We start from the raw sequence: 25,819 nt of genomic DNA, 5'->3' as shown, positions 1-25,819 counted from the left end.
CTTTCTTTCACCCCCAGCACTCGAAGTGAGGCCACCCCAGTGCAGAGGAGAGCAGGACAATCCCTTCCTTTGCCTGGCTGGCGATGCTGTGCCTGATCCCCCCCCAAGATACGGGTGGCCCTCCTGGCTGCCAGGGCACTGCTCGCTCATGTTCAACTTGCTGTCGACCAAGAGCCTCAGAGATGACCACCCCATGCAGAACATGGCATTTTTGGAGGCACCTGTTCTCTCCCTGACGGCGCGTTTACCAAGCCCGCAATGGGACACATCACACAGCCAAGCCCTCGGGCAGTGAGCCCAGGCTGCCGCATTCAGGGGTCTGTCGGGACAGGGCGCCGGGGCTCAGCTCCTCCGCAGGGACCGACCCTCGGGACCAGACACTCGGCCGCCGACCGCCTTCCCTGCAGAGGGGATTTCTCGGTTCCCTTCTCTCGGGGGGAGGTGCAACTGGAGTTTCCCAGCAGCCGGGTCCCGCCCCCGCTTTCCTCCCCTTATAGCCGGGCTGCCCCCGCCCCGGGCACAGACCCTTTGACAGTGCCGGTGACAGTGACAGTGCCGCTGGCCCGCGTCCCGCCCCGCCGCCCGGGAGCCGCCGCAGAGTAAGTCCGTCAGTCTCGGCTCTTTCCCTTTCCCCTCGGGCTGCCGACTCCCGCTTCTCCCGAGCCGCTGCCCCGCTCCGGGCTCACTTGTTGGGGAGCTCGGGGGCTCTCTGCTGGGTCCGAGAGTGGGGAACGACGGGCGTATGCTGAAGGGTGGGTTGCCGGGCACAGGGACGGGTTTCAGCCCCACCTTGAAATTATCAGAATGGGGAATAAATCGGACCGCTGGTAGGACAGCAGCTCCAGGCATATCCCAGGGCTGGGCACCTCAAGGATATGTGCCTGGTAATTGCAATGTGACAGCTGGGAGTGATTTGTGCTGTTTTTCCCCTAAATTTCAGGGCACAGGCTCCAGCAGTGACTACTGTAAACCATTCACCTCCTTCCTACCCCTCTGCCTTCCAACACCTTTCCCAAAATCCAGATGTAGGTTTTGGGCACCAAAGCATCCTAAACCCAGTTCTGGCACTGGGTTCCAGATCCAGCATGGCACTTCTGCCCTCTCCTTTTGTCTCTACTTAAAGGAAGTGGTTTTCTCCCAAACCACAGGAAAGTACTTGGACTGTGATTCACTCAGTTTGGCTCTGCTGAAAAAACACCATTTCAGAGCCTGGACCCTGGATGGCCCTGGGCAACCCCTATGACTTGCACCCTGCCAGGGTCACTGTGCCAAGCTGGCACATTTCTGTATTGTCATGCTTGCCCTTTTGTGACTGCTTTTTCCTAGCCAGGGATGTCCCACAGCTCGTAGGACTTGCCTTTTCCCAGAGCACTGAAAAAAGCCTCTAGAAATTCCCTCCTGTCTTTGTGCAGCAGCCCCATATCCACTGCATCAGCTTCTCAGCACAAATTGAAAATTCAGCCCCGGGGTTAGGATCCTTAGTGTGTTCAAAGCAGAATTTATTTTTGAGGTTACTGCAAAGTGAGGAAGAGACTTTCTGTGACTGGAGCATATGGCTGATCTAGAAGCCATGGTGTCTGGCTTTGACACCCAAGTTCAGAGCAGAAAACCTGAAGAAACACTCACTCTCCAAAGTGTCAGCTGCCTGCCCCCACCAAGGGACTTTGAGGCTTTCCAGCTCTGATAAAGCAAATCACAAAGGGAACAGAGAGCTCAGGTTTGGGTTTGCTTCATTCACCCTCTCTATGAAAAGATGCCTGGAAAACCAAAGAATTTGAAAATGCCGAGAGAAGCTCCCAGGGAATTTCTTTATCTTCTCAGTTGCTGTTAGCTGTAGCAGAGAACTTTGCAAACTCCAGGCCTTAAAGAAGGATTTGGCTTTGGAACTGTATTATGAAAACAAAACTCTAGACAGCAGCAACTGGTTGCTCTTTCAGCAGCAACAGTTCAAAATTATGCTGCTCAGATTTGAAGCAAGAAGAAAAAATGAGGGTATTACAGTGCATTCTCTCTTTTTCCCAATAACAGTGTATATATATAATTTTCTCCTTCTCTGTTTGAAAGATTCTCACCAACAACAGGAAATGATGGTTTCCTGGATGGTTTTCAGGTGTTTGTCAGTAATTTAGGGAAATCAGATTCTCATTGGGAAATGACTGCACAGCTGTATCTACACATGGTTTTATGCTGGCTTAAAGCATCTCTCTCATGCCAGGTGAGATGCCCTGAGGTCCTCTGCCTGCTCTGCCACTGCCATTCCCCTGAGTCTTTTGGGTTCCTAGTCACCCCCAGCCCTATAGGGGTGCCTGGTGATGCTGAGGCACATGGACTGAGTCCTCTGGGGGGGTTCTGCTCCTGCCTTGGCTTCTTTACTGTAGACAAGTTTTGTTTTCCCTCAGCTCCCTGTTAGGAGCAGAACTTGGCCACCATCAGGATGCTGCAGGAGCACATATTGGGTGGTGGGTGTCTGGCAAGGGTCTGCAGATAGGACTATGGATGTGAGCAGCACAGTAAAGGGTCAAGGTGATGCTCTGGGTGGCTCAGCTCTTCTATGGACTGTGACTTCCCATGCAGAGCCAAGTGGGAGACCCCAGATTTGTGGTGTCTCCATTCAGTACTTAACCCAGATAACAAAAATGGTAGGAGAAACCCTCACCTCATAGGAGGTCTCCCAACTTGCAGAGATTGGGTCTGGCATCTCTGTGGACTATTTGCTCTGATGAATTAGCAATTTGTTTAGGTGTTAGCACATAGTCTGAGGTACACTAAACTCAAACTGCCTGCACTGCTCTCCTGCTTCAAAGATGGCTTGGCCCAGTGCAATTCTCTTGTGTGGGCAGATAGATAATTTTGCTAGATAACTCTGGATTTCTGAGAGGCTGTGGGAGAGTGGGAAATATACACTAAAATGAGATCTAAATCCTCATGACCTAGGATGTCAGCAGGCTGGAGAGGACCAAAAATCCAAACAAATGCTTGTTAATACTGGCAGTAGCTCAGGAAAAAGAAGTCAAGAAAAAGTTCAGCAAAAAAATTGAGAATAGGGATAATTAATAAATCTCTTCCCCTGAGTGCTCTCTGGCACACCATGAGCTACCTCTGACCAATGAGATCATTCTGCCTGAAAGCCAGAAAACCTTTGAGGAGGAAAAGGAGAAAATGGGAAGCCACTGTGCCCAGAGTCTGGGCTCGGTCCTTCTGTGTCTTGACTCTACTCCAAGTGTTTCCCTTGCCCTTGCTGCCCACCTCAGAAAAGCTCTAACTCAGAGGTAGGTGCTGTGCTCAGCAGAGAGCTCGCTGTATCCCACTACAGCTACACCAGCAGTCACAGCACCACAATCCCAGGGCTGCAGGGCATCTGGACAGTGGCAGCGGGTGCTCTGTGATCTGTGCTGCTCTTCTGGTTCGAAATCAGAAGCTGAATATGCTGTGTCAGAAATAATTGGAGTTAAGGTTCCCCTGGCACAAACCATGTTGCCACATAACAATAATGAGGATTACAAAGATAACATTAAATTAGTAATAATACTGAGTTGGGAACAATGTCAACTCTTGACCTCAAATCATTACATTTCTCAAGACTTGAATTTGGGTTCTGGGAAATGATTTTGCATTTCTCCTGCTAAAAAAATTAGAAGCCTGCTGGAGTTTTAGCAGGTTTTGTTTCGTGAGAAGAGCACAGGCATAGAGGAGCAGCCTCCAAGACAAAGCCAAGCTCCTGGCATGTTCTGTCTGCTGCGTTGGGCAGGAGCACATGCTGACAGAGGCAGGAGGTGCAGTGCTAGTACAGCATCTCCTGCCTGTGCCCTCCAGATGTAACCAGGACCACCTCCTTTTAACTGAGTATTTCTTGTAGAAAGTGTTGGCTTTTTTTTTCTGTAAGTTTGTTAAAAGCATTTCTTACAGTAAGATCTTGGTTATCTAAGAATAATGAGAAGAGATGAACAGGGAGTGTTTGGTACCCCTTGACATTAAGACTGGGGCTGCATTTCAAGGCAAAAGTGGGAGCTGGGGTTTACTGGGTTTTCTTGCTGCAGGTACAAACACAGGCCAACCAGCAGTGGCATATGATAATCACTGGGCAAGAGTTCAAGCTGGTCAAATGTGAGAGCATGGCAGCTTTTGCATCGACAACCTTACCTAGGTGCTTGAGGCTGGCTTTTTTTTTGAGCACTACCACAACAGAGTTCTGACAGATATTAAAAACTCAGCTTTTAAGCAGCTTAATCATTCCCTTATGGACTTTTGTATGTGTAGTGTCACTTCAATGCTTTTCAAAGATCTATTGCATTTATCTTGGCATTGAAGAAGAACTGAAACTTCGAAGTCCACCTTTGTGATCATCATTCATCAAAATGAAAGACCTTAAAGGCCTTTTGGAAGGGGAGAGGTTTCTAACTTTCTTTGGTTAGAAAACAAACAAAAGAAACCAAATAATGCTTTGTTGGAAATTACAGGAGAGAGAGAGAGGACTCAGATGAGTCTGAGTCTGTGCTTGAACAAACAGGAAGGAAGGGATTTGGCAGAATTAATCTAAACACAGTATTGTATTGGGAAATGCAGGTTACGAAAAGAGCCCTACAAAATTAGGCAACAAAGCATGTCTATTGCCATGATTTTTTGGGGTTGGTTGGTTGTTTTTCTGGGTATTTTTGTAGAGGAAATGTAACAAAAAGGAGCACTTTTCCACTGCTTTCCAGATTCTAGTGGGGCATCCTGACTAGCATAGCTGGAGTGAACTGCAGGGAGTTTCCTTCCCCCTCCCCTCCTCAGTACATGTGCTGGGGAGATGTAGGTGCAGAGATTCAGCCATGGCACAGCTGCTGGCTAACCTGGGATTAGCTCACTTAGTTGAGAGTATGGTGCTAATAATGCCTTTGGTTGTGGCTTCAATCCCTGTATGGGCCATTCACTTCAGAGTTGGAATTGGTGATCCTTCTGGGTCCTTTCCAGCTCAGACTATTCTGTAACTCCTGTCAGCTGGGCTCTGGTGCTCAGGCCCCCTTTGCTTGCTCATGCAAGGAGAATTCCTTCCCAAATGAATTTTCATATTTGTTGTGTTTAGAAGGTAATAGCATTACTAATCCTGAACATGGCCTGGCATCCAAAGCAGGGAGAAGGAAAGCTCTCAGCAAAGCCAGGCTCTCACTGCTCTCTGTATAACTCAGCTGCTACCACTAACTTGACGCTTCAAAGCTCTCCAAGCTGCCAGAAGCCAGCAGGAGGAAACATAATTGGAATGAAAAGCCACAGTGTTCCAACCAGTTTTCCCAGAAATAAGTATCAACTTTTGTATCAGCATGACACATACCAACATTATAAACTTAACAAAGGTATTTGAAGATCACCACATTGTGGCTGTATAACTGAAGCCAAATTCTTCATTTATTTGAAGTCTAATTTTTCTGCCATTACTCAGTACAAGTTAAACCAAAACTTGCCTGAGAGTTCTTCATACAGATGTGCTTCACTCTCCTAGAAACTCACTTTAAATAAAGCATTATTAGAATAAGGATTGGAAACTATGAGTGACTTTATTTATTTACAATAATTGCACAGTTATAACAGTTATATACAGTACAAATGGTTATAGTTATGTAAATAAATATTTTGCAATCTATTGAATTATAGAGGAACATAATTCTAAATATGAATTCTGAGAAGAAGTTGCAACAATAACAAATTTCTGTTGTAGTGTAAGAGTGTTGGTGGTAATGCAGGACTCTGGCAGGATCATGTCTGTTTAAACAAGGCTAAACTACCCTGATCCTTGTGCCTTGTTCCCACTTACCTTGAGCACAGATCAGGAAGAAAAGGCCCTGAGTAAGGGGGGAATCAATCCCAATGCCATGTAAGAGTATGAGAGTTTTGTGGTTTCTTTGAAGACACAGGACAGTTATCCCACCCACATCACTCACGTGCCCATCCATGCTCATGTCCATAGTGACAGAGCATCCCATGGGAGAGCCTGACAAGCTCAAGGTCTCAAATCAGGACATCTGAATCACCCTCAAAATGGCTCTTTGATTTTTCTTAGACCAGAGAGCTGCTTCCCTTCTCTGCATTAGCTGGGATGGTGTTGCTCAGGAATTCTCCTGTGCTTACACCAGATGTGTAATGTTCTCCATGTTGCCCACACATATGCCTTGCCACGCTTGCTACCTTCTCCGTGGTATTTTTCTTTCTAACTGTTGTCATCTGATCCTTTTTCTTTTTTTTTTTTTTTTCTTCTGAAATGTACAGGCTAGAAGGAAAATGATGAAAATGTTACCTTTTTTCCAAAGTGGTCCTTTTGGAATGCGCAGTGGCTCAGAGGGTTGCATTGATGCAAACAGGCCGTTTGAAAACACTTCACCATCAGTAGCTGAGCAAGTCCCTGCCTGTCCTGAACCTTCTGCAAATGAGATCTGGTCCAGGGACCCGGAGAAGATGAGAGAAAGGCCAGAGGCAGCCTGCAGAGCTTCACGTGCCTCTTCCATCACGAGCAATGAGAGTTGCATCTCTGCCGGGGACAGCCCTGAGAAGGGGAACAAAGGAATAAAGGGAATGCTTAAAAGTGCATTTAAAATAGTTAAAAAGACCAAGCCACCCAGTGGTAAGTGCTCCTCTATCCTCCTTGCACCACTTCATGGGCCATAGTTACCTCTAGAGGGGCTGTATGAGGGAGGAATTGTCCCCTAGGGAAACAAAAGTACTGATAGATTGAAGTGACTTTTCCAAGAAGCCTGGGGAAAATTGGACTGAGGGAGACATGACCTCAAGTCCTAGTCTTTTAGTACCAAGGGCACAGTCCTTGAGGAGCTGTCCATTTGCAGGTTTCCTGTCCAAAACAAAATTTATTTCTACTTCCCATGGGGGCACAGAGAACTGTGGGTGGATGAGAAACCAAGGTGTAACTCTCAGCTCTGTTCCTCCATCTCCTCCTACAAAGTCTGGTTGTTTTAGTACAAATTATTTCCTTTCCAGACAAGCCTTTACCTGTCTAATTGCCATCTCTTTCTCCATGTGTCAAATGCTTTCCCTAACCGGTGGTTTTCCTTCCTGGCCTTGAATTTGCTGCTGAAAACAGAACTTTTGTACTGCATTGCCCCATCCCCAATGTCTTTTTTTTTTTTTTTTAAGTAACCAGAATTGCAGAAAATATTCCAGATGAGACACCACCAATGTGTGGTACAATATATTCCTATTTTCCCATCTCAGCTGGATATTTCTCACTGAATACATCCTGGGCTCGTAACTGACATGTTCATTACCACCTCCCAGTAAGGCTTTACTAATTCTCCAGGTGTCTCTCTTCCTCCTCCATCTCAAGCTGATTCACATCCAGCTTGCAGCAGAAAGTCCTATTTGTTGCTAAGTAACTTTTGTTCTATTGCATTTGTATCTTGTGTTTTGTGCCATTAAATTTCAGCCCATTTACTATTCAAGTTATCCCATTGTTCCTGTAAAATACATCAAGCCCTCAGTTTCGATAATGTCTCTGAACTTTGTGCAATCAGCAGAGGCCAAAAGGGCACTCCCAGCTTTTGTGCCACAATCTTTAAGGACAAATGAAGTAAGATGAGTTTCATGAATAATGTAAGCTTTCTCCACCCAGAGTCCTCCATGGAAACATTACACACTTAACAGATCTTATTTTGGGATATAACTTTGCCATTTTAACTAACAATTTCCCAGGTTTCCCTGTCTCAAGTAACTGGCTGTAGTTCAGATAAGATAGTTCAGTTGTATTTGTCTTGCTTGCTAAATGTGTCCTCCCAAACAATTTCACAGGTCAGGTTGTGCAAAATCTATTTCTGGAAAACCCATGTGGTATTTCCTTCAGCATATCTTTAGTTACATCTTTCCATCTACATTATTTCTATTGCCATGCTTCTGACTTGAGGTCATATTAGTGGGAAGGGGGATGAGCAATAACTAACTAACTCCACAAGGCTAAATTTTGGAAACAGTTATAGGTGGCTTGTGAATAGCTGTCCATATGCAACACTCTGGTGATGGGTATTCAAGTTTCCATTGCCTCAGTTAAAGGCAAGCTAGAAATAATCTGATCTTGATTTAAACATACTTTCTACATGGTGCAGGAGCCCAAGAGCTAGCATTTTGGAAGTATAAGCATTTTTTAAATGCCAGAGCCATCATTTTTTATAAAACAGAAGTCTAAATCTTCACTCTTGGTTAAAGAAAGGCTGTTCTTTTTTCACCAGTCAAACAAGTCATGGATCTCCTTGGAGAGCAAAAGCTTTGTGATGCCATTCAACATCTGTTTGTCCTGGAGAAAAGCCTGTCTAGCAAAAGTGAGGAGGGACTGAACACCAGTCAGAAAGACATCGAGTCTGTCTATGAAATTCTGAAGCACAAAGTCTTCAGCACCTTGAAGGATTCTGTGCTGCTTGCAAAAACAAACCCAGATCTGCTACAGCAGGCAGTGGAAGCTCTGAAAGAACAGGAGAAGGAAGATCAGAACTACATGTCAGAGAATCCACCTGACCAAAATATGCAATTTAGACCTAGAAAATGGAAAGAGCTCTGGATGGCTACAGTAAAGGAGTCGGTAGAGGCTCGAATGAAAGACACAGGCCGTACTCCTAGAACTGAGAACCTCTCTGCAGTTGGCCAGAACCTCCTGCACATGGGAAAGACAATGAAAGAAGATTTGACAGTGGTTGCCAAGTATATTAACAAGCTTTATCCTCCTGAGTTTAATGTGTTCAGCATATACGCAGAGCTCTACCACAATTATTTTGCCTCCCAGGCAAAGAAAAACGCTGAGTCTCATCTGGAAGACAAGGATGTTTACCTTCTTCTCTCATGGGTGCACAACTTTTATCCAAAGTAAGTGGGCTTTTATACATGTTTACCCCTGGAAATCAAAACAGGCTCATTGGCTGCAAACCCAGGCATTTGCTTGATTTATGAGTTAATATTACTGCGGTGCAGTCCAGCACCTGGCTAAGTTACTGGTGTTACTGATGATGTGCTGACTTACAGTCCTGGCCATAACAGCCAGAAGGGACACACTCAAGGCTGCTAGTCTGTAAATGAAGGGTTGTTTCATCATTCTGGCTTCTGGGCAACAGACACACAAATGTTTAGGGCTTCATTTGTGGGGTAAATTGGTCAGGTTCATTGCCTTCATATCTATTCCAGTTGCAGACCTGGACTCACTCTTGGAAAATTTGAAAATTTCAGCCCTTTGTACCAGAGGGCAGACAATAAATAGAACAACCTGAGATGCAATTATCCTGGGCATGGAGAATGTTGCTTAAGTGTAACCCACAGTCTATGTTTTCTTCACCTTTAGGAGAGCTAGGGCTGCACCCCTGTGAGAGGACACCATCAGCCAAGGGTCCCCATAAACTCTGTATGTTATTGAACTGAAAATATTGCTTGTTGTGGCTAATAGTACTGGGTGGAGAGTTGAGGGCTTTCACTTCTTAGGTGGAAACCAGTAAAGACACCAGCAATGTTTCTTCTCTTCCAAAGTCGTTCAGCTCCACTTCTTCCTTTTCATGTTTCACTGATGAGTGTAGTGATTCAGTGTTGATCCCGGAAGTTTTCCACAGCCAGTGTTGTGCTCTAGATCAGGATATTCAGGTCTGAACCAGCCTCTGTTTGGAAGTGAGCAGTTGTGAGGAGCAGGGCTCAGCGCAGCTCTCGGGACAGTGTTGGCCAGGGTAGCATCTGCTTTGGGAGTGTTCCCAGAGGCCACGTCTGGGTGTCTGCTGGGGAACACCTCCCAGCCATCAAACACCAGCTTTTCATCTGCTTGCCTCTCTATATGGATAGAGAGAGGTCATGTCCAGGGGCTATATTCCCCCGCTTGCTTCAGGTCCCCCATCCCCACCAGAGCACAGTGGCTGGTACACAGGAGTTTGACAGACCATGACTCCATTCACAGGGTTGCTTGTGGTCCCACCCTCACAGGTCTCACCCCTGGCACATATTCAGCTTCTCCAAGTCCTGTCTGGACTAAGGACAATGTACATTTCCATCTGTTTTTTCAATTATATCCTCAAAAAGTGTTAGTGATTTGCATCAACAACTGTCTTGAATTACACTACCCTTGGAAAATACAATTGTTTGGCTTTTTTCATTCCAGAGACATGAGAAAAGATCATGCTTTAGCCATGGAGTTGGATAAAGTTAAGCTTGGAAGCCTTTTGCCTTCAAGTCTGAGCAAAGAGCTTGAAAATAAATACCTTGACAGTGAAGAGGTAAGAAAGGTTCAGACACTCCTCTTCTTCCCTTCACTGCTCCCATATGACTCCTCAGAGAAGCTGTGACTTGTCCTGCACACACACTTCTTCACCAGTGAACCACACACCCTACACACCCTTCCAGGGAGAAGCAAAAAGCTTTTGTTTGTTTTTGGGGAACAGGTCACCTTTCTGCTAGATGGGACTTGAAGAGCAAACTTCTGCTTAGCCCTGGGAGCCATGAGAAAAGAACTGCTCTGTTCTTGTAAATCATCTGGTAGCAACAGGGGGAAAATCCAACAACAGAACTTTATGGGCAACTTTCTAATTGTCTGATAAATCTCCAGAGGGATTTATCGTCCCTCTCACAGGAATCTCTGAAGGATCTTGGATTATTCCTGGTCTCTGCAGAGGTGCCAGACCTTGGGTGAGCACAAAGCATAGAGATCTGGTCTTGACAAATCTGTTTCTTTGATGGAGAACCGCCTGGTCTACGGAAAATAAAAGTTGCTCTGGTTTTTGTATCACCCTTCCCTTAATGGAAAAAAGAAGCCACTTTTACAGTACTCCCATAGCTTAGTGCTTTTGGCATCTGGGGCTGGAATTCCCGGAAAATGAGAAGATGAGTTCCAAGTTTAGATGTAGTCCGTGATGGTTTGCATATGGGAGAGGTGTTGTGAGGTCTGCAAAGCACATGAACAGGGCACTGGGGGATCAGCAATACGTGCCAGACACTGCACAGGCCATTTCCAAAGCCTCACTGCAGCACAGAGGGGTCGGAGCAGAGGAAGCCTGAGAGCACTTTGTTTCCCTCTCCTGCACTTGTGTGGCGTCAGAAGAGCTCATGAAAAAGGATTGCAAAAGCAGGGAGCTCTGAGTGTGACACACATGCGGTGCGTGGTTGGGGGAATCTGGGCTCTGGTACATGTAGCTGCTGCAACCTTCCTACCCACTGCTCCCCTCCCTGCCCTCCTGATCCCCCTGATGTAGAGCTGTGATGGGATCTTCACTCCTGCCTTAAAATACTCAGTATTGTGTAGGTGGGTATCGTGAGGGGTTGTCCTTGTTGTTGTGAAGTCATGGGTCAAGCATCTCCTAACAAGGAGCCTTCATATTCCAGCCAGGGCTGAGGAAAAAGTGCTGAGCCAGGCAAAAGGTGGGTGGGTGAGTAAAACCTGCATAAGGTAGGAGCTGTTGCATCCATTTTGTAGTAAATGCCATTGTTCTTCCTTCCCTAAAGGTTACTGTCAAAAATTCACTGAGCAGATGTTTGGATAAAGAAATCCAAAGATGGAAAGAAGACAAGGAACCAGAGAAGCTAAATGGGCATTTTCAGAGTGAACTGCTAGGAATATTTGTTATCCAGGTAATACAGAGCTATATTAAAAATAAACAATTGTATCCTTTACCTATTTAGGATTTGAGACCAACTATGGTCAATGCAGAAAAGGCCAAGTCACTTGTGTAGAGTGCTAGCAGATTGAGTGGTACAGGGAAGCTCAAAACCATGGTCTGTCTTGGGCCTGGTGTACCATGGGATGGAGGCAAGCGCCTCTATAAGCAAAACAAGAAGAAAAACTGCCTTCGTTCTTCTGTGCAATTTCTTCTGCATCCCCAGCAGCAGAGAGACAGAGACAGGCTCAGCTGATTGAGAAATGGAGAGTCTGTTTCTTCCTCCCAGGGAAAGTGCCACAGGCAGAGCTGCCTCTTTCCTCCTCTGGATGCAGAGGATTAGTTGAGTTTATTTTTAAAAAATAAACCTCTCATATGTTGAGGTTGTTGTGATTAAATTGTTTATTTAATGCAATCTAACAACATTCAAAGGAAAAAAAAAAAGAAACTAAACCAAGTGTCAAATTGCCTACTTTCTCAGCTGTTTTCTAGATTTTTTTCATGCTCCTTTTGAACCTCTCAGCTAAGTATAGCTGCTCTGTGTGGTCCCTGGATCAGTTTCAGGGGGGGATGCAGGAGAGCTGGGTGCAGCTCTCAGCAAAGGATCTGCAGCTTTTTTTACCCAGCAAACCTGGCCTTTTTGGAGCAGGCAACATTTAAAATTGATCTTGCTTGTTTGTTAGAGTATCTACAGCAGCCAGAAGCGAGCTGAGGACATCAGCAAGGCCGTGGGCGAGGAGCTGTCCCGTCGGCTGCTGAAGGAGCTGCCAGCCTTCCTGAGGAGGTGAGGTGGGGAGGGGTTGTGGGCAGCGGGGCTGCCACAGCACCTGGGCAGCCACTCACCCACCTCTCCTCTTCCCATCTCCCCTCCAGCTACAGGGATGCCTTTGAAGACTTCAAGGAGAAAAGCAAGAAGCACAGCTACTACAAGCCTATACTGATTGCAAATATTAACAACTGCTGGAATTTTAGGTAGGGGTCCAAAAGAAAAGGCTCTGCTCCTTCCTCTGCAGACAATGTATAGAGGGGAGGTATTCTAGAGTGAGAAGAGGTAGAAACATCTGCCTGCAGAAGGTTTGGAGACCTCTGAATTTCTCTCTCTCTCCTCTGAGGATAGACTGTTCTGACCTGGCTGGTATTTTCTTGCAGAGAATACACAGAGAAATACGTGGCAGAAAAGGATGACAGTAAAGCCGATATCCTGAGCACTCTGGCTGATATAGAAAACAGCGGCTTTGATGTGCTGCTTCAACAGCTCTTTGCCCAGCTGAAGGTACCATATCTGTGCCCCACATCCTCCTGCCTCTTGGCTCAGCTGATACCAGGGCAGGGCATGTTCTCCTGCTGTGCTATCTGTTGCTCAAATCTCTGATTCAAATCAGCCACGTTCAGAAGGGACAGGATCAGTGTGGGCACTAACCCACACTGCTGCTGAAACACCCACAAAGCTCTCCTTGAGCTGGTCCTCAAGCCTGCAGGCAAAATGGGTGCAGCGACATAGGCATGACTGTGCAGGTGAACATAAAACCTGCTGATGGCATCTGAGACAACGGCTGCAGCAGGGAGAGTCTCGACCTGCAGCTGTTTGCTCTCTACACTGTAGGAAGCCATCACTAATGGCATGAACTGCAATTATGCAGCTTTTTGGCTTCCCCATAAAGGTGACCTGAAGGGCATTTCTGTACTTTTGGCTTCCTTTTTTTTTTTTTTTTTTTTCCGTTTGTTTGTTTATATATATATAACACAATCTTTTCAAGTTAAGCAATTTTGGTGGAGGAAAAGGAAGTGTAGGAGGCAGGAATGTTCAGCCACAATCTCTCCTGCTTTCTCTGTAGAGCCTTTTGGAAGGCACAAGAGAACAGGGGAACAATTTTTTCATTTTCCTATTTATTTATTGTGGCTGAGAAAAATGATGATTGAAAATATCTCATAAAGATTCATTTTTTTCCCCTGATGGTTCCATAATTCTTTAATCAGACAAGATGGTGAGGAAAAAAAACAAAGCAGAAATAAAAAAAACACCTCCAATATGAACCTTTCAAGCCCTTGGTGTCTTCTTCACCATGAAGAACCAAGAAGGGGACACAGCCTCTTGTTCCCCTGTCCCTGTAAGGCATCACCACACACCCCTGCACAGACTACACAGCATGCTCTCACTACATGAGATACTCTACATGTAGAAATGACAAATACACATGCATAGAATTTGTTTGAGGTAACTTAGAAGGTTTTCCATTTTTTCAGCCAATGTACAAGAAGTTTACGGAGAATAAGTGGGACTCCAGCAGTGAAATTATGAATCAGATCATTAAAACCACCAGCAAACATATTTCAGACTTCCAGACCTTAAAGGACCCGTTTTACCATGTAAGTCCAAGAGAAATATTGGAGGGATTCTGGGGTGCTGGGGCTGCATTTTCAGCTCTGATCCTCTGTGGCTTGAGCTGTCTTGACCTCTGGTGAGCTGGTCTGGCACCAGGAAGCCTCTCAGGCAGGGTTTCCATAAGCATGCTGTTTACCCAGATGAGGCACATAAATCTTACCCTCCTCTGACAGAAGCAGACTCCTGCAGCTCTGCTGCACTGTTTGCAGAACAAACCACCCCTGATACAGAGAAAGTGCTTTAGAGACCACCCAACATGTGGCTTTAATTACAGCTTTGGTTTAGCAATCTTGAAACGCAGATGCAGTTGCATGGTTCAGTCTCATTGCTCCTTTGACTGCCTTAAGGACTGGAGGAGGTGGATGCAAATGGGACAAATCCCAGAGAACTGAGCCAGAACCACGTCCTCACTGGTGCTGGACTTTATATGAAATATCATCATATCAGACAATATTTGATTTCCTGTCTTTGTCTTTTTAGTAGCTGAGACAAATTATGATGTTTTATGTGTTAGAGGGAAGAACAGGAAGAGCAGCATGAATTCCTGTTTCTCTGGAATAGTGTTACTCTTCTAGCACGTGGAAATCTTTTCTGCACTTTAAACTCTTCCCAGAAGGAAACAACATTTGGAAATTCCCATTCTTACTAGAGCACAAAGAAATTCTCAGCATCTAGGATGTGTTGTAACAAGTCTTAGGAGGCTGGCAATTAGGGCTGTTCCTGCTGTGTAATCCACAGCAGGCAGTGGTGTGGCATGTCTCGCAGCACCCAGGATGGTTTTGTCCTGCATCCACACACATGGTTTGTTATGTCCCCAGGCAAAAGAGGGATGGATGATGATTCCCTTCTCTCCTTCCCAACAGACTATCGTTGAGAAGATCCATGCCCGTTTGGTTAAAGAGTACATTGTGAGGCTGCTGAAGAGGAAGGTCAGCCTGAAAACTCCAGCACAGCAGCAAACTCTGGCCCAACACATTTCCAAGAATGCTGCTGACCTGGAAGCCTTCTGCACCAGCAATGTACGTGAGTGCTTGCCATGAACACATCACAGGGCACAAACACACTGAAAAACAGGAAAGTAATTCTGGGAACTTTTGTTAACCTTTTCAACTCAGCTTAATTTCCTGGAAGGCAGGACCATAGGCAGAAAAAGGTCTCTTAAAGTGCTTGTAGGCAGAAAGGCTCCCCTGTCAGCAGCCTGCCCCTCCCTGCATGCAGAGACATGATTTCATCCTTCTTTGTCCCATAGGCAGTTCCCTTTTGAAGGTTTATATTAATAGTGTCAAAAGACTTAGATACTCTTTCCCGGTTTCAGTACAGCTTCCATGGAGTCTGGGTTTCTGTTACTGGATAGCTTGCTGCCAAGCTCCGGGATTGACCGACAAGGGCTTCTCCCAATCAGATCTCGTATGAAGCTGCAAGCGTTTCACTGGCCAGATCCCGAGGGGGCGTGGAGTTCAGACCAATGAGAATATCCTGGCTGGGTCTTTCAAAAGTCTTCATAAAGGGTAGCCTGCAGAATAAATGCCTCTGTTGCCACACGAGCAAGCTAACAGGTTTCCTCTCACCCTTGATTTCCCCCACGCTGCAGCTTTTAGGTCAGCCAAGGGCTAAAGCAGGCAGTGTGGGGTCTGTGGTATGCAAGGAATTTCTCCATGAGAGTCACAGCTGGAACACACCTCTCTGTCCTTAGAGATCATCTCCCCCCTTCCATGCCTCTAATTTTGCCTGCAAAAAAAGCTAACAGCTAAGCCAAAACCTGTCCTCCATCACCCCGTGCATGTTTGACTGGAGAAGGAACAAGTCTGAGTTTCACATAGAGTGGGTAGGAGATCAGGCAGCTGCACCTTGGAAATTCCAATGGTCAGGAAAAAGCTCTAGTTGGGGCTTCTACCCAATTTTGGCGATACCTGGAGATGCCAAAGGCAGGGCTGTGTTTGGAGCTGGGGCAGAGCAGCACATGGCAGTGACTTACCTGGCCCATCAGACCGTGGTACACACACCAGGCAGTGCAGAAACCCAAGGAAAAGGAAATGAGCAGATAGAATCTGCTGAGGTGGATGTGGAAGTCTCAGTCTTATGGCAGACCACACACCACTTGTGTGAGAGGATTAAAAACCATCAAAAAGCTAATCGTGTTTTTCCAAGGCTGCCTCAAGCAGAAACAGCACTGAAAACAATGAGGCACGTAAAATCACTGATGTGCCCTTTCCATTTGCCAAGAAACAGCCTCAGGAGGCAGCTCCTGGGGTGGGGGGCGGTTTGCACCCCCATGATGTCCTGCTAACCACTTCTTCTTCTCACAGGGATCTCAAGCCACATGGCTGAATTCAGCACTCCCCAAACTGGCTGAAATAATCCGACTTCAGGATTTAGGTGCTATTAAAATTGAAGTTGCAACACTCGCCACAACATACCCAGATATCCGGTAAGAGATGCTGAAACAGATTTGCTAATATTCATAAGGAATTCTAATTGAGCCAGAAAGCAGTCAAATATGACTATAGGTGAGGTTCATATAGCCTGAGCCTATAAACCTGGGTAGGGGCTTCCTTCCAGGCTGTGGCAATCCCAGTCCTATCAGAAAGCAAAGGAAGATATGAATAAAAGCCTATTGATATATTCCAAATTCTGGCCTGATTTTTCTCCTTTTCCTTGGAGATTCCCTTCCCTACCCCAAACATCCACAGGGTCTTGTATAGGACTGGCAGATGCTGAGCTGGCACCCACTGGCACAGGGGACATGAGCTAATGCCACAGGGTGGGAGCCACATCCTGGTGCAGTGGCCCTGACAGGTAAAGGTGTGTGGGAGGAAATAACACCTGCCCATTTCTCTTCCACAGCAAAAGGCACCTGGAAGCATTCCTGCACATCAAAGCCAACTTGTCACGCAGTGAACTCAAGAGCATCCTGGGCTACTTGGCAGACAGCACAGCATCCACACAGCCCAGAGCCCTTCTCTTCTCCAACATAAATGTGTCCTAGACCAAGGCATGCCTTGGCACTGCCCTGTGCTGGACTGTGGGGTGAGCCGGGGATGGAGACCATCTCCTGGAGCAATGCATGGCACCCACTGCCACCTTTTCCTATGGAAAGTGCTTTGTCCCAGTCTGGTGCTCAGCATCTCTGTGGGAATCATCATGCTCCATGTGGGGCTGGGCACAGGGTGCACCCATGGCAGGTGTAGTGCCCACAAAAACCAAGGCTGCTCTTCCCACCAGTCATGGATTCCCTCTGAGGTCTCGTTGGTGCCACCACATTCTCTGCCTGGACACTGCCCTGGTGCTCTGAACTCCATCTACCTCTCAGGGTGCCACAAATGCCACATCACAGACCAAGCAGGCACCAAGCATGTATTTTTTATCCTCTAAGGAAATGAAGGGAAACAAAAACTGAAACCAACATTCAGAGATGTTGGAAAAGTCCCATGAGAACATGCTTGCAATCCATCTACCTTCCTCAGAGCCAGGCAGAGCAGCTGTGTTAGGCTGGTGGGAGAGGCACGAGGTTCCTGGTGAGGAGGAGCTGCAGCTCAGCTGTGGCAGGGCTCCTGCCAGCCCCCTTGGAGCAGCTGCAGGCTCTGACCCAGGGCAGCAGCACTGCCCAGAGCCTTGGGTTTCCAATGGAGAACTGGCCCTGCAGAGTGTGTGCAACCTCCACCTCTGTGAGGTGGGAGCACCTGGGCCCCTGTCAGTGACCCCATCCAGTGCATCTTCTCAGAGGGACTATTGCAAGCTGCCTATTGCAATGGATTGTGTGGGCTAAACCAGCAGCTGGTAAAACACTTTGGATATTACTGAAGTCCTCCTTACCAAGGAGAGGACTTCCAGACCCCATTAACAGCACAGGCTTTGAATGGGGTGTGGACCTGGTCTCAAATGTCATCAGTACATACTGAGCACCCTGTACATGTCATCATTCTCTTGCTTGCTCTTTCCCCTTGTGCTGTGAGGTAGATATGATGTGAAAATGCAAATGGGTCTCTTGCGAAACTGTTTTGTATCTTACAGCACAGTTTGTTTGGGAACTTAATCACTTGCCAAAACAGCACTGTGTATATTTGGAGACCTTTCCCTTCTGTTCTCCTCTATTTCAACTTTTGCATCAGTCTGTGGAAAGTCAGTCTGGAAGGAAGATGCCTGATGACTGTGCAAACTATATAATGTATTTATATGTATATGCAATATACCACCAGTGTATTTTTGCATCCAATTTTATTTTTTCTCAGTTAGAGATACTAATTTGCAATGTTTATAATAAACAGTATTCAAATATGCTACAAAAGTGACAGTTTACTGTATTGCCACAGCTATGTCATCCTTCAAAGGGCCATTTCTCCCAGCCTGCTCTGGTGAATATTACCCACTGGTTCCAAGTAGGGGGTCTTGCTGGACTGTAGACAGCCTGGAAAAGCATGGCTGATGCCCCTGTAGGACATCCACTGAGCACAGTGGGCTGCTCACTAGCAGTGGCCAGTGGTACACACTCATAGGAGTCTTCTGCCAACAGGTCCTGCGGCAAAATTGTGCCCTCAGTGAAAAATAGCGCTGTGATTTTAGTCTGCAGCCTGGCTGCAGGCAGCACAAACCACCCTCTCCTTTCTTAAGCGCATTCACACAAAACTCATATAGACACATGGGTTAAAAAATTATTATTTAAACACTCATCTCAGCTACAGTTTAAAGGCAAATGCCAAAATGACTTCTGACTGTGCTGAGCACTCATGACAACTGTCACCTATTGGGTAACATTTTCTTTCCCAATTAGTGAAAGGTCATTTTATTGCTATAAAAATATGTATTTTGATTCAGAGATCTATTAAAGGCCTACAGAAATGCATCATACAAGTGATTGCACTGATCTTAAAAAAAAAAATCCAGCTAAGTGCCCAAAGGGAAACAGTATCTATTTATATATCATAATTAGCATGGGTAGGAGAAAATGGTTTTCATACACATTTCATAAGCCATATGGAAGTGCATTGTGCAATTCTCTTCATCCTGCTATAAAACCTCAGCTTTCATCTCTAATGAGCCCAGGAAACTAATTTATTTATCTTCCCGCATGACTCGACATTTAAAATGGCATTTATTTATAGGTGACATATTACACATAGCCAGGTAGTTTCAGGAGGTTGCACAAATGTCTTCTGATAATGGTGTTAGTTCAATATGATAAATAGCACTTCTAAAAACAAAGTAAATAAAATTTTATGAGGTCAGTGTGGCTTGACTTTCTTTATCATGCAACCTCTGCTGATGCTGATGCCTGCCCCTCCTTGGAGGCAGAGCAGATAGCCAAGATCAAAAAAATAAGATCAATTTTACAGAACAGTTAGGAAAGCTGGTTCCTGAGCACAGCTGCTGTGGCATAACCAGCTTTCCCTGCTTGCTATCATCTGTGCTCCCAGCACATCAGCACTCAACAGCCACACTGGGCACAGGCTGAGCTCAGACATCCACTCACACACACTCCTGGCTCCCTACCCATCCATCTCACCTGGCACTTCCATCATTTGACAGAAGACTTGCAATTTGCAGTGCAAAAGATTAAAGGACACAAACCACAGCATAGTAGGGTGTGGTCTGAGGCATTACTCCTTCCTCTGCTCCTGCAGGAGCCACCTGTGGTGTGCTGAGTTCTCAGGGACACCTGGGAAACCTCTGCCCTTTCTGCAGGGGAAGCCAAAACCTCCAGAGAGCTCACAGACTCAAGTGTGAGTGTGATGGGGAGAAGAAAACCAGCAGGAATGTTTTGTTAGAGCCTGATGAGAAACTTTGGGAACTGCTGACCTGGAAATGAAGGGTTAAGGAGCCAGAATGCCAGCAATTCCTTCCCTTTGAGCCTGGATCCTCTCTCTAAAATCCACTAAAAAATGACAGCACTGGACTAAAGGCCACAGGATTTACTGATGTGCTGATTTTGAGAGACGCACTAGAGCAAAGTGGTTTGGTAGGTGGGCTTTTCCAGGTGGACAGAGCTGGCTTCAGTGACGTGCCTGGGTGACACATTCCTCACCTGCTAATTGCTGTAAAGCAGGAAATATATGTGCAATTACATCTTCACCAAGGATGTGGCAACGATTTGCCAACATCCATTGTCAAATTCTGCCTTTAGCATAGCTAATAGGAACTTTAATAGAAAAAACCTGGAAACCCCAATCCAATGGGAACAGACCTGAAGCCTGGCAATGCATGGAGCATCCCAGAGGAAAGGCACACCTGCAGTGAGTGGGATGGCAGAGTTTCCTTCCCAACAGGAATTAGGGCACATGGGCTGCAAGTCCAGCATCTCCCAGGAAGGTTTCACTTGCTGCTCCATCACCTGCCTCCTGCTTGTGTCAAAAGCCAGTACTGGGGACCAAACAGGCAGGAGCACCAAGAAGGAAAGATGTTTTGGGAGTGGGATAGAGGTAAGTGAGCTTAAGTGTGGCTCTAGCAAAATCATGCTTTCCTGTGCTGTAGATTGAAACCCATGAGAGTAATTGCTGCCTTCCTGCCTGACTTAGAAGAGGATGTGGCCACACCACCACGCTGATATCCTTGAAACACAAAATAGCTTTCATGTAGCCACAATAATAGAGATGGCAGCTAATGTCAGGGGATTTCAAGAATTACTCATCAATGCAGGAAACGTGGATTTCCACCCTAGCAATGAAATTAATCCATAGTGATGGGAAGAGAGGTGAATCCCACTTCCTAGGGGGAAAGAGAGGAAATGAAATGGAGCAGACACACCCATTAGGCTGTTCAGGATCATGTTCCAGAGGAAAAGTTAACCACATTTTTTTAAAGCAGTTTGAAGTTTTTAAGGTTACCATGAAGTGAATGTTCACACCTGCTGGGCAGCATTTCTCCTTGCTACCAGGGGCTTTATACTCCATAGATCAGGTTTTAAAAACCCCTTTTGAACTGACCAGCTTGGATGCTTCCCTACAGTGACATTTTTCGTCTCTTCTCTGGGTCTTCTCCTCAGGTATTCAGTTCCTTCTTTCACCTCTCCACAAGTCTCCTAATGTCTCCCAGCACTACCCAATGAGGCCTTGGGACCACATTCTCCCAATTCTCTCAACCTTCCAGCAGATGGGAAACACCAGGGGAAAATTATGTACCAGCGCCCAGAAAAACCATCATTTGAGGTCGAGGAATTTAGTGCTATTTATCCAAGTAGTTTTTATCCAAATAGGACAGAGCACTTGAGCTGTAATAACTCTCATAATAGACTAATAAAAGAGGAAAATTTAATATTTAGCAGAAAAGCTGAGCTCCCAAAAGTACTCCTCTCAAATGGGAGGAGGTTATAACAAGCCCTTAGGTAGAACAATATTGGTCCTGGAGTCTTCAAGAGATTTTGAGCCCCATCCCAAAGGCATGAGGCCAACCCCCAAGTCCCACTGGCAAGAGCAGTGTAGCTGAGAGCTCAACCAAGTGCACGGTTTAGAGAAAATAGCAGGATAAAATTAACAGTGCTATGTCCTAGTTAACAGAGGGCTGTTTCTGCTCTTTGGTTTCATTGCAGCCCCCTTTACTCTACACCAAGGCTGTAAGAAGAGGTGAAAACCATCCGAGCTATGGGACAGGGACTGTCATCTTCTGCATAGCAGATCCCTTGTCTCAGCCAAGGTCTCATCCCCAACTTCACTCATTGTGACACAGCCCCTTCACAATCTGCATGGGGCTATACAGAACCAAAAACCTTGGCTGAAGCTAACCACTCTCCCTGTTCAACATATGGGGAGTGCCAGAGGTATTTCCAATGTCCCAAGAGAGCCATTCAGCCCAGCAGGATCCTGGCAGCCGCCTGCTTGTGACAAGCTTGTGTGCTGGACCACAATCGTGGACCACACCAGCTTTGAGGCAAGTGGGTGTGAAGGGAATGTCACCTAAAGAGGTCACACTGCATTCAGAGGTGTCATTGCTGTCCTGCCTGGACACGGATGGTTTGCAGAAAACAGCTCTGAGCAGCATTGTGTCCCTCCTCCAGGATGCAAAAAGACCCCTCCTAAGATTTACTGGAAAAGAGTTAGGAAAAAGGGGAGGAAACTCTTGCACATGTTGTGTGAGCTAGACCTGCTGCTGGAGCAGCTTTGGCAGCTTGTGATATCACCTCAGGTGATATCCTGAGGTTAGTCCTTTAGATGGCAAAAACCCCCAGCATGAGGAATAATCCAGATAACCTTAGCTGTATGTCAGTAAGGGAAACACAGGAGGCTGCAGAAGCAGAGACTGAGGTGGGAGTGCAGCCTTCAAGTGTATGCCATGCCTCTAGCCATGTTCAAAAATCTTCTGTAAGTCTTTGTTTAACTGTCCAGCTCAGCATCCCATTCAGATCCATTAAAAATATCACTGAGACTAAAGTATTACTGTGGAATGCGTGAACTGCCCAAGCTCCCATTTTTGTTTGATTTGATTTCTCTATGAAGCTTCTCTCAAAGGGCTCAGATTGCATTTACTTGGGGAACATTTTGTCAGATCAGCACGTACAGCATGAAATCAATAGCAGCTTTTGAAGAAAGACCAGATTCATTCATTGTCCAGAACAACCTCTTCAGCCAAATTTTCTTGGGTGGAAACCACACTTAAGGACAAGTTCTACCTTCCACCTACCTCAAAACCCTCCACTCAGTGTTCCCTGTGGACCACAGGCAGAACCCCATCTCTTCATGTAACATTTTCTTTGTATAAAAGCCTATTTCTGTACAAAAAAACACTGCATTTATCCAGATATGATGTTATTCTTTCCACTGTAATTTTCTACTGTCTCATATGAACAACTCTATACTGCAAACTTCAGCTTATTATTCAAAATTATAAATTGCCCATTTTCATACATTTCAATATAGCTTGAATTGAAAAGTAAATTCTTGCTTTCAGTAGTACGTGAGCAATTCCATGTTAATGTGCGAATTGTCACGAAGAGAATCAACACACAGCAGATTTCTGCAATCTGTTTACCTCTCTATACACAAAAATATCCTCTGTAGGGGTGCTTTCCAGGCAGAAATAGAGGCAATACAATCTACAGGGTTTTGAGAGCTCCAGATGACTGGAGTTGTGATGAATACATAGATAATTTCTTAGTCGAAGGCTCGTGCATCACACATGCACACAGCGCCCCCAGACAGATGCCACTGCCATAACAGCTGTTTTTCTTACAGACATTCCGGATCCAGCCTTTTGCCCAGTTTCAGCCCTTCAAATAACAGTTTTCTAGAAATTCAACACTTTTCCTCCACAGAAAGTGGGGTAATCGGGATATTTTGTTTGGCAACTCAAACCGTGAAGTCTGGGACTCAAGAGCTGGTTGTGCTGATATGTGAAATCCCCTTTCTGTTCTCATGCTCTGCCACAGCATGGCCTGAGGTATCTGAGTCCTAGCATGGGTTTTGGTCATATTCCTTCTGCTAACTTTCTCGGCAAGGAAAATATCAGAAAATTCAGGCCATAAGAGTTCACAGCTCACAGTGTTGTAGGAGCTTTAACATATTATGACAGAAATACAAAAAACATGCAGAAGATGTTTCTGTCCTGTCCAGGTCCATGAGCCATCAAGAATCTCAGTGTTCCTGATGTGCAGCTCCTGCCTAAAGCAAAAAATTACTCAAAAACCAGAAAACATGCTATCATCTTACAATCTCTACTATCGCTATTTCCAGTATTCAGGACTGTCAAATGGGCAGTCCTAAAATTCTAAATTCTCTGAATTCTGAAGCTTTTGCTGTACAAATACATGCAGGGTATGCCCAAAAGGACAAGGTGGATGTCAGTCACTCAGAGGCTGAGGTGGCTGCTCTCTTGAGCCAGTGATGAGCTATATGGTCAGGTTTTTAGGTGTTTCACCTGTGTGTCATCGGGGCAGCCTGTGAGGTCTGGTGCAAGTGGTGTTCTTCTTTAGGACAGGCTGAGAAGTCACCAGGGCCAGGGGCAATGTCACCTCTCCTTGCAGCAGAGCTGTTTGTCAGACAGCTGCTGCAGGAGGGAAGTCTCTGCCTATGTGTGTGAGATGGGAAACAACCAGCACTGCAATCAAGTGCTTGTCCATCTCCTTAACAAGGAGGGAACTGGAAGAGTTCCCAGGAGAAAGGTGATACATGTCTGGACATCCTGGGAGGATGTCAGAGGAGGATGGCTGTGCTGTGGAAGGGAAGGGTGACTTAGCACCAGCACCGGGAAGGGAACCCAGAGCTGGTCTCTGAGCAAAGCCCTTTAAATACTGCCTCTGTCAGAGGTTCCCGATGGGCACAAACCACAGCATAGGAGCAGGAAGAGGCAGGAAGCCTCTCTGGTGGAAGATTCGTGCAGGTTGTGACTCAGGCAAGTCTTTTGTACCTTCATTTCCATCTCTCATGAGTACAAGCCATGGACTTCTCAGGTGCAAGAACAGATTATGAATACCTGCCTGTGCTTCTGCTTTCACCTGGCTTGGGTGACTGCAGCATGAGGTGACTGGGTAGCAATGGGCTATCCCAAACAGACCATGGCATTCCATGTCCAAAGACACAATAATACCACGCTCAGTGGCTGAAGCACTGTAACACAGTGACCTAGCTCCCCCAGATACTCCTAGCCAAGGGCATGACACATGAGGTCAGCAAAGGTATCTCCTGGGGGCCTGGGTGTGGTCCCCAGTACACAGCACGAGCTGGGGAAAGTGTCTGGGAGAACACAGGCACAGAAGGGATTTCAGAACTGTGAGTGAAAGCCAGGGAGACACAGTCTTCAAGGTCAGATAATGACCAGCCTAGGACATGTGGGTCTATATTTGGCAGTGATGCAATCAGCTGGAAGCATATACTAATTTTCCCTTGAACCGTAGGCAAGGCAACAGCTGCCAGAGCTCACATGAGCACCGTCAGTGACAGACGATATGTTGTCAGTGTTCAGACCATCTGACTCTCCTGTGTTTCTGTTCTCTTTAATGCATTTTCGTTTCTCTTGGAAAAACACAAGTAAAGAATGTGTTATTTCCCTCCCTCTATATAGTACCAAGTATGGCAAGAAATGATGTGGTGTATCCACAATGTTAGGCAGAGGTTTCTTTTTCCAAAAAGGATTTCTTCAACCTGCAAAGCTTCAGTGCTTTCAGCTGCAGGTGTGCTACACACAGAAGTCAGTCGGAGGCCAGAATTCTATTGAGGGTGAGGATTTAGGTAACAGTGTGTGACAAGCCAAAATTGAGTTAAATAGCAGGAGAACATGGAGCAAGGAGTGCCCGACCCTGCCCTTCACTGCCCCTCTGCCACAGGAATCACAGCCCTGCAGATACACCTTCACCAATCTGTAAGTGATCAGTCCCACAAACAGCATCTTGTCCTAAACTCAGCCCTGCCTTCAGTCACAGCACCCAGAAAACAGAGGCCCTTCTTGAGCTGCTTGGCCAGAGCTCTTTCATAGCCCTGATTTTAGCTGCCATCTACCCAGATGAGAGCATTTTCTTTAAAGCAGAGGCATGTATTTCTCAGCATAGGACTGCTCTCCCATTTGTCCTTCATGCAGTTGAATTAAAATAATGCCACTAATGAAGGTCATCAAGCATCACTTATCACCTCCTATAGCCAGACCAAACTGTCTAAAAGCTGCACATTCTAAAGACCAGTTGAGGGGGGAGCAGGAAGGAGATGACCACAGAACCAGGAAGTGTTCACATGCACTGCACAGTGGTGGGGCAGAAATGTCCCTGACTTACACCAAGTCAGAAATATGCTGAGCTGTGTCTGCTGGGGTCCCAAGGAACCACTCCCAGTGGGCATTGATCCTGCTGGCACAGGATCAGCTGATGGACTGGAGATCATGGGGATCAGCAGCCTCCATCCCAATGGGGTCCTGATGGATGTTTCTACCTTGT

General features: G+C 46.1%; 1 protein-coding gene across 1 annotated transcript; it reads left to right on the top strand.

Annotated features, from left to right (window-relative positions):
* Nucleotides 1-537: 537 nt before the first annotated feature.
* On the top strand, nucleotides 538-18,253 carry TNFAIP2 (TNF alpha induced protein 2). The gene is made up of 12 exons (XM_053945462.1): nucleotides 538-599; nucleotides 6,244-6,595; nucleotides 8,208-8,835; nucleotides 10,103-10,217; nucleotides 11,440-11,565; nucleotides 12,275-12,375; nucleotides 12,465-12,563; nucleotides 12,741-12,864; nucleotides 13,836-13,958; nucleotides 14,838-14,993; nucleotides 16,281-16,402; nucleotides 16,819-18,253. Exons 2-12 carry the CDS (start codon nucleotides 6,256-6,258, stop codon nucleotides 16,958-16,960), a joined length of 2,076 nt encoding a protein of 691 aa, XP_053801437.1. The 5' UTR covers nucleotides 538-599; nucleotides 6,244-6,255; the 3' UTR covers nucleotides 16,961-18,253.
* Nucleotides 18,254-25,819: the final 7,566 nt, after the last annotated feature.

Source organism: Vidua chalybeata, chromosome 6 (assembly GCF_026979565.1).
Source record: "Vidua chalybeata isolate OUT-0048 chromosome 6, bVidCha1 merged haplotype, whole genome shotgun sequence".
In the NCBI taxonomy this organism is placed as follows: Eukaryota; Metazoa; Chordata; class Aves; order Passeriformes; family Viduidae; genus Vidua; species Vidua chalybeata.
This window is presented reverse-complemented; position numbering and strand designations above follow the sequence as displayed.

Bases quoted from the DNA above. Each gene is read 5' to 3' on its own strand.
- TNFAIP2 (XM_053945462.1), top strand. From the start codon at position 6,256: ATGATGAAAATGTTACCTTTTTTCCAAAGTGGTCCTTTTGGAATGCGC. The intron at 12,376-12,464 runs GTGAGGTGGGGA...TCTCCCCTCCAG, and splicing joins CTGCCAGCCTTCCTGAGGAG to CTACAGGGATGCCTTTGAAG. The intron at 12,564-12,740 runs GTAGGGGTCCAA...ATTTTCTTGCAG, and splicing joins AACAACTGCTGGAATTTTAG to AGAATACACAGAGAAATACG.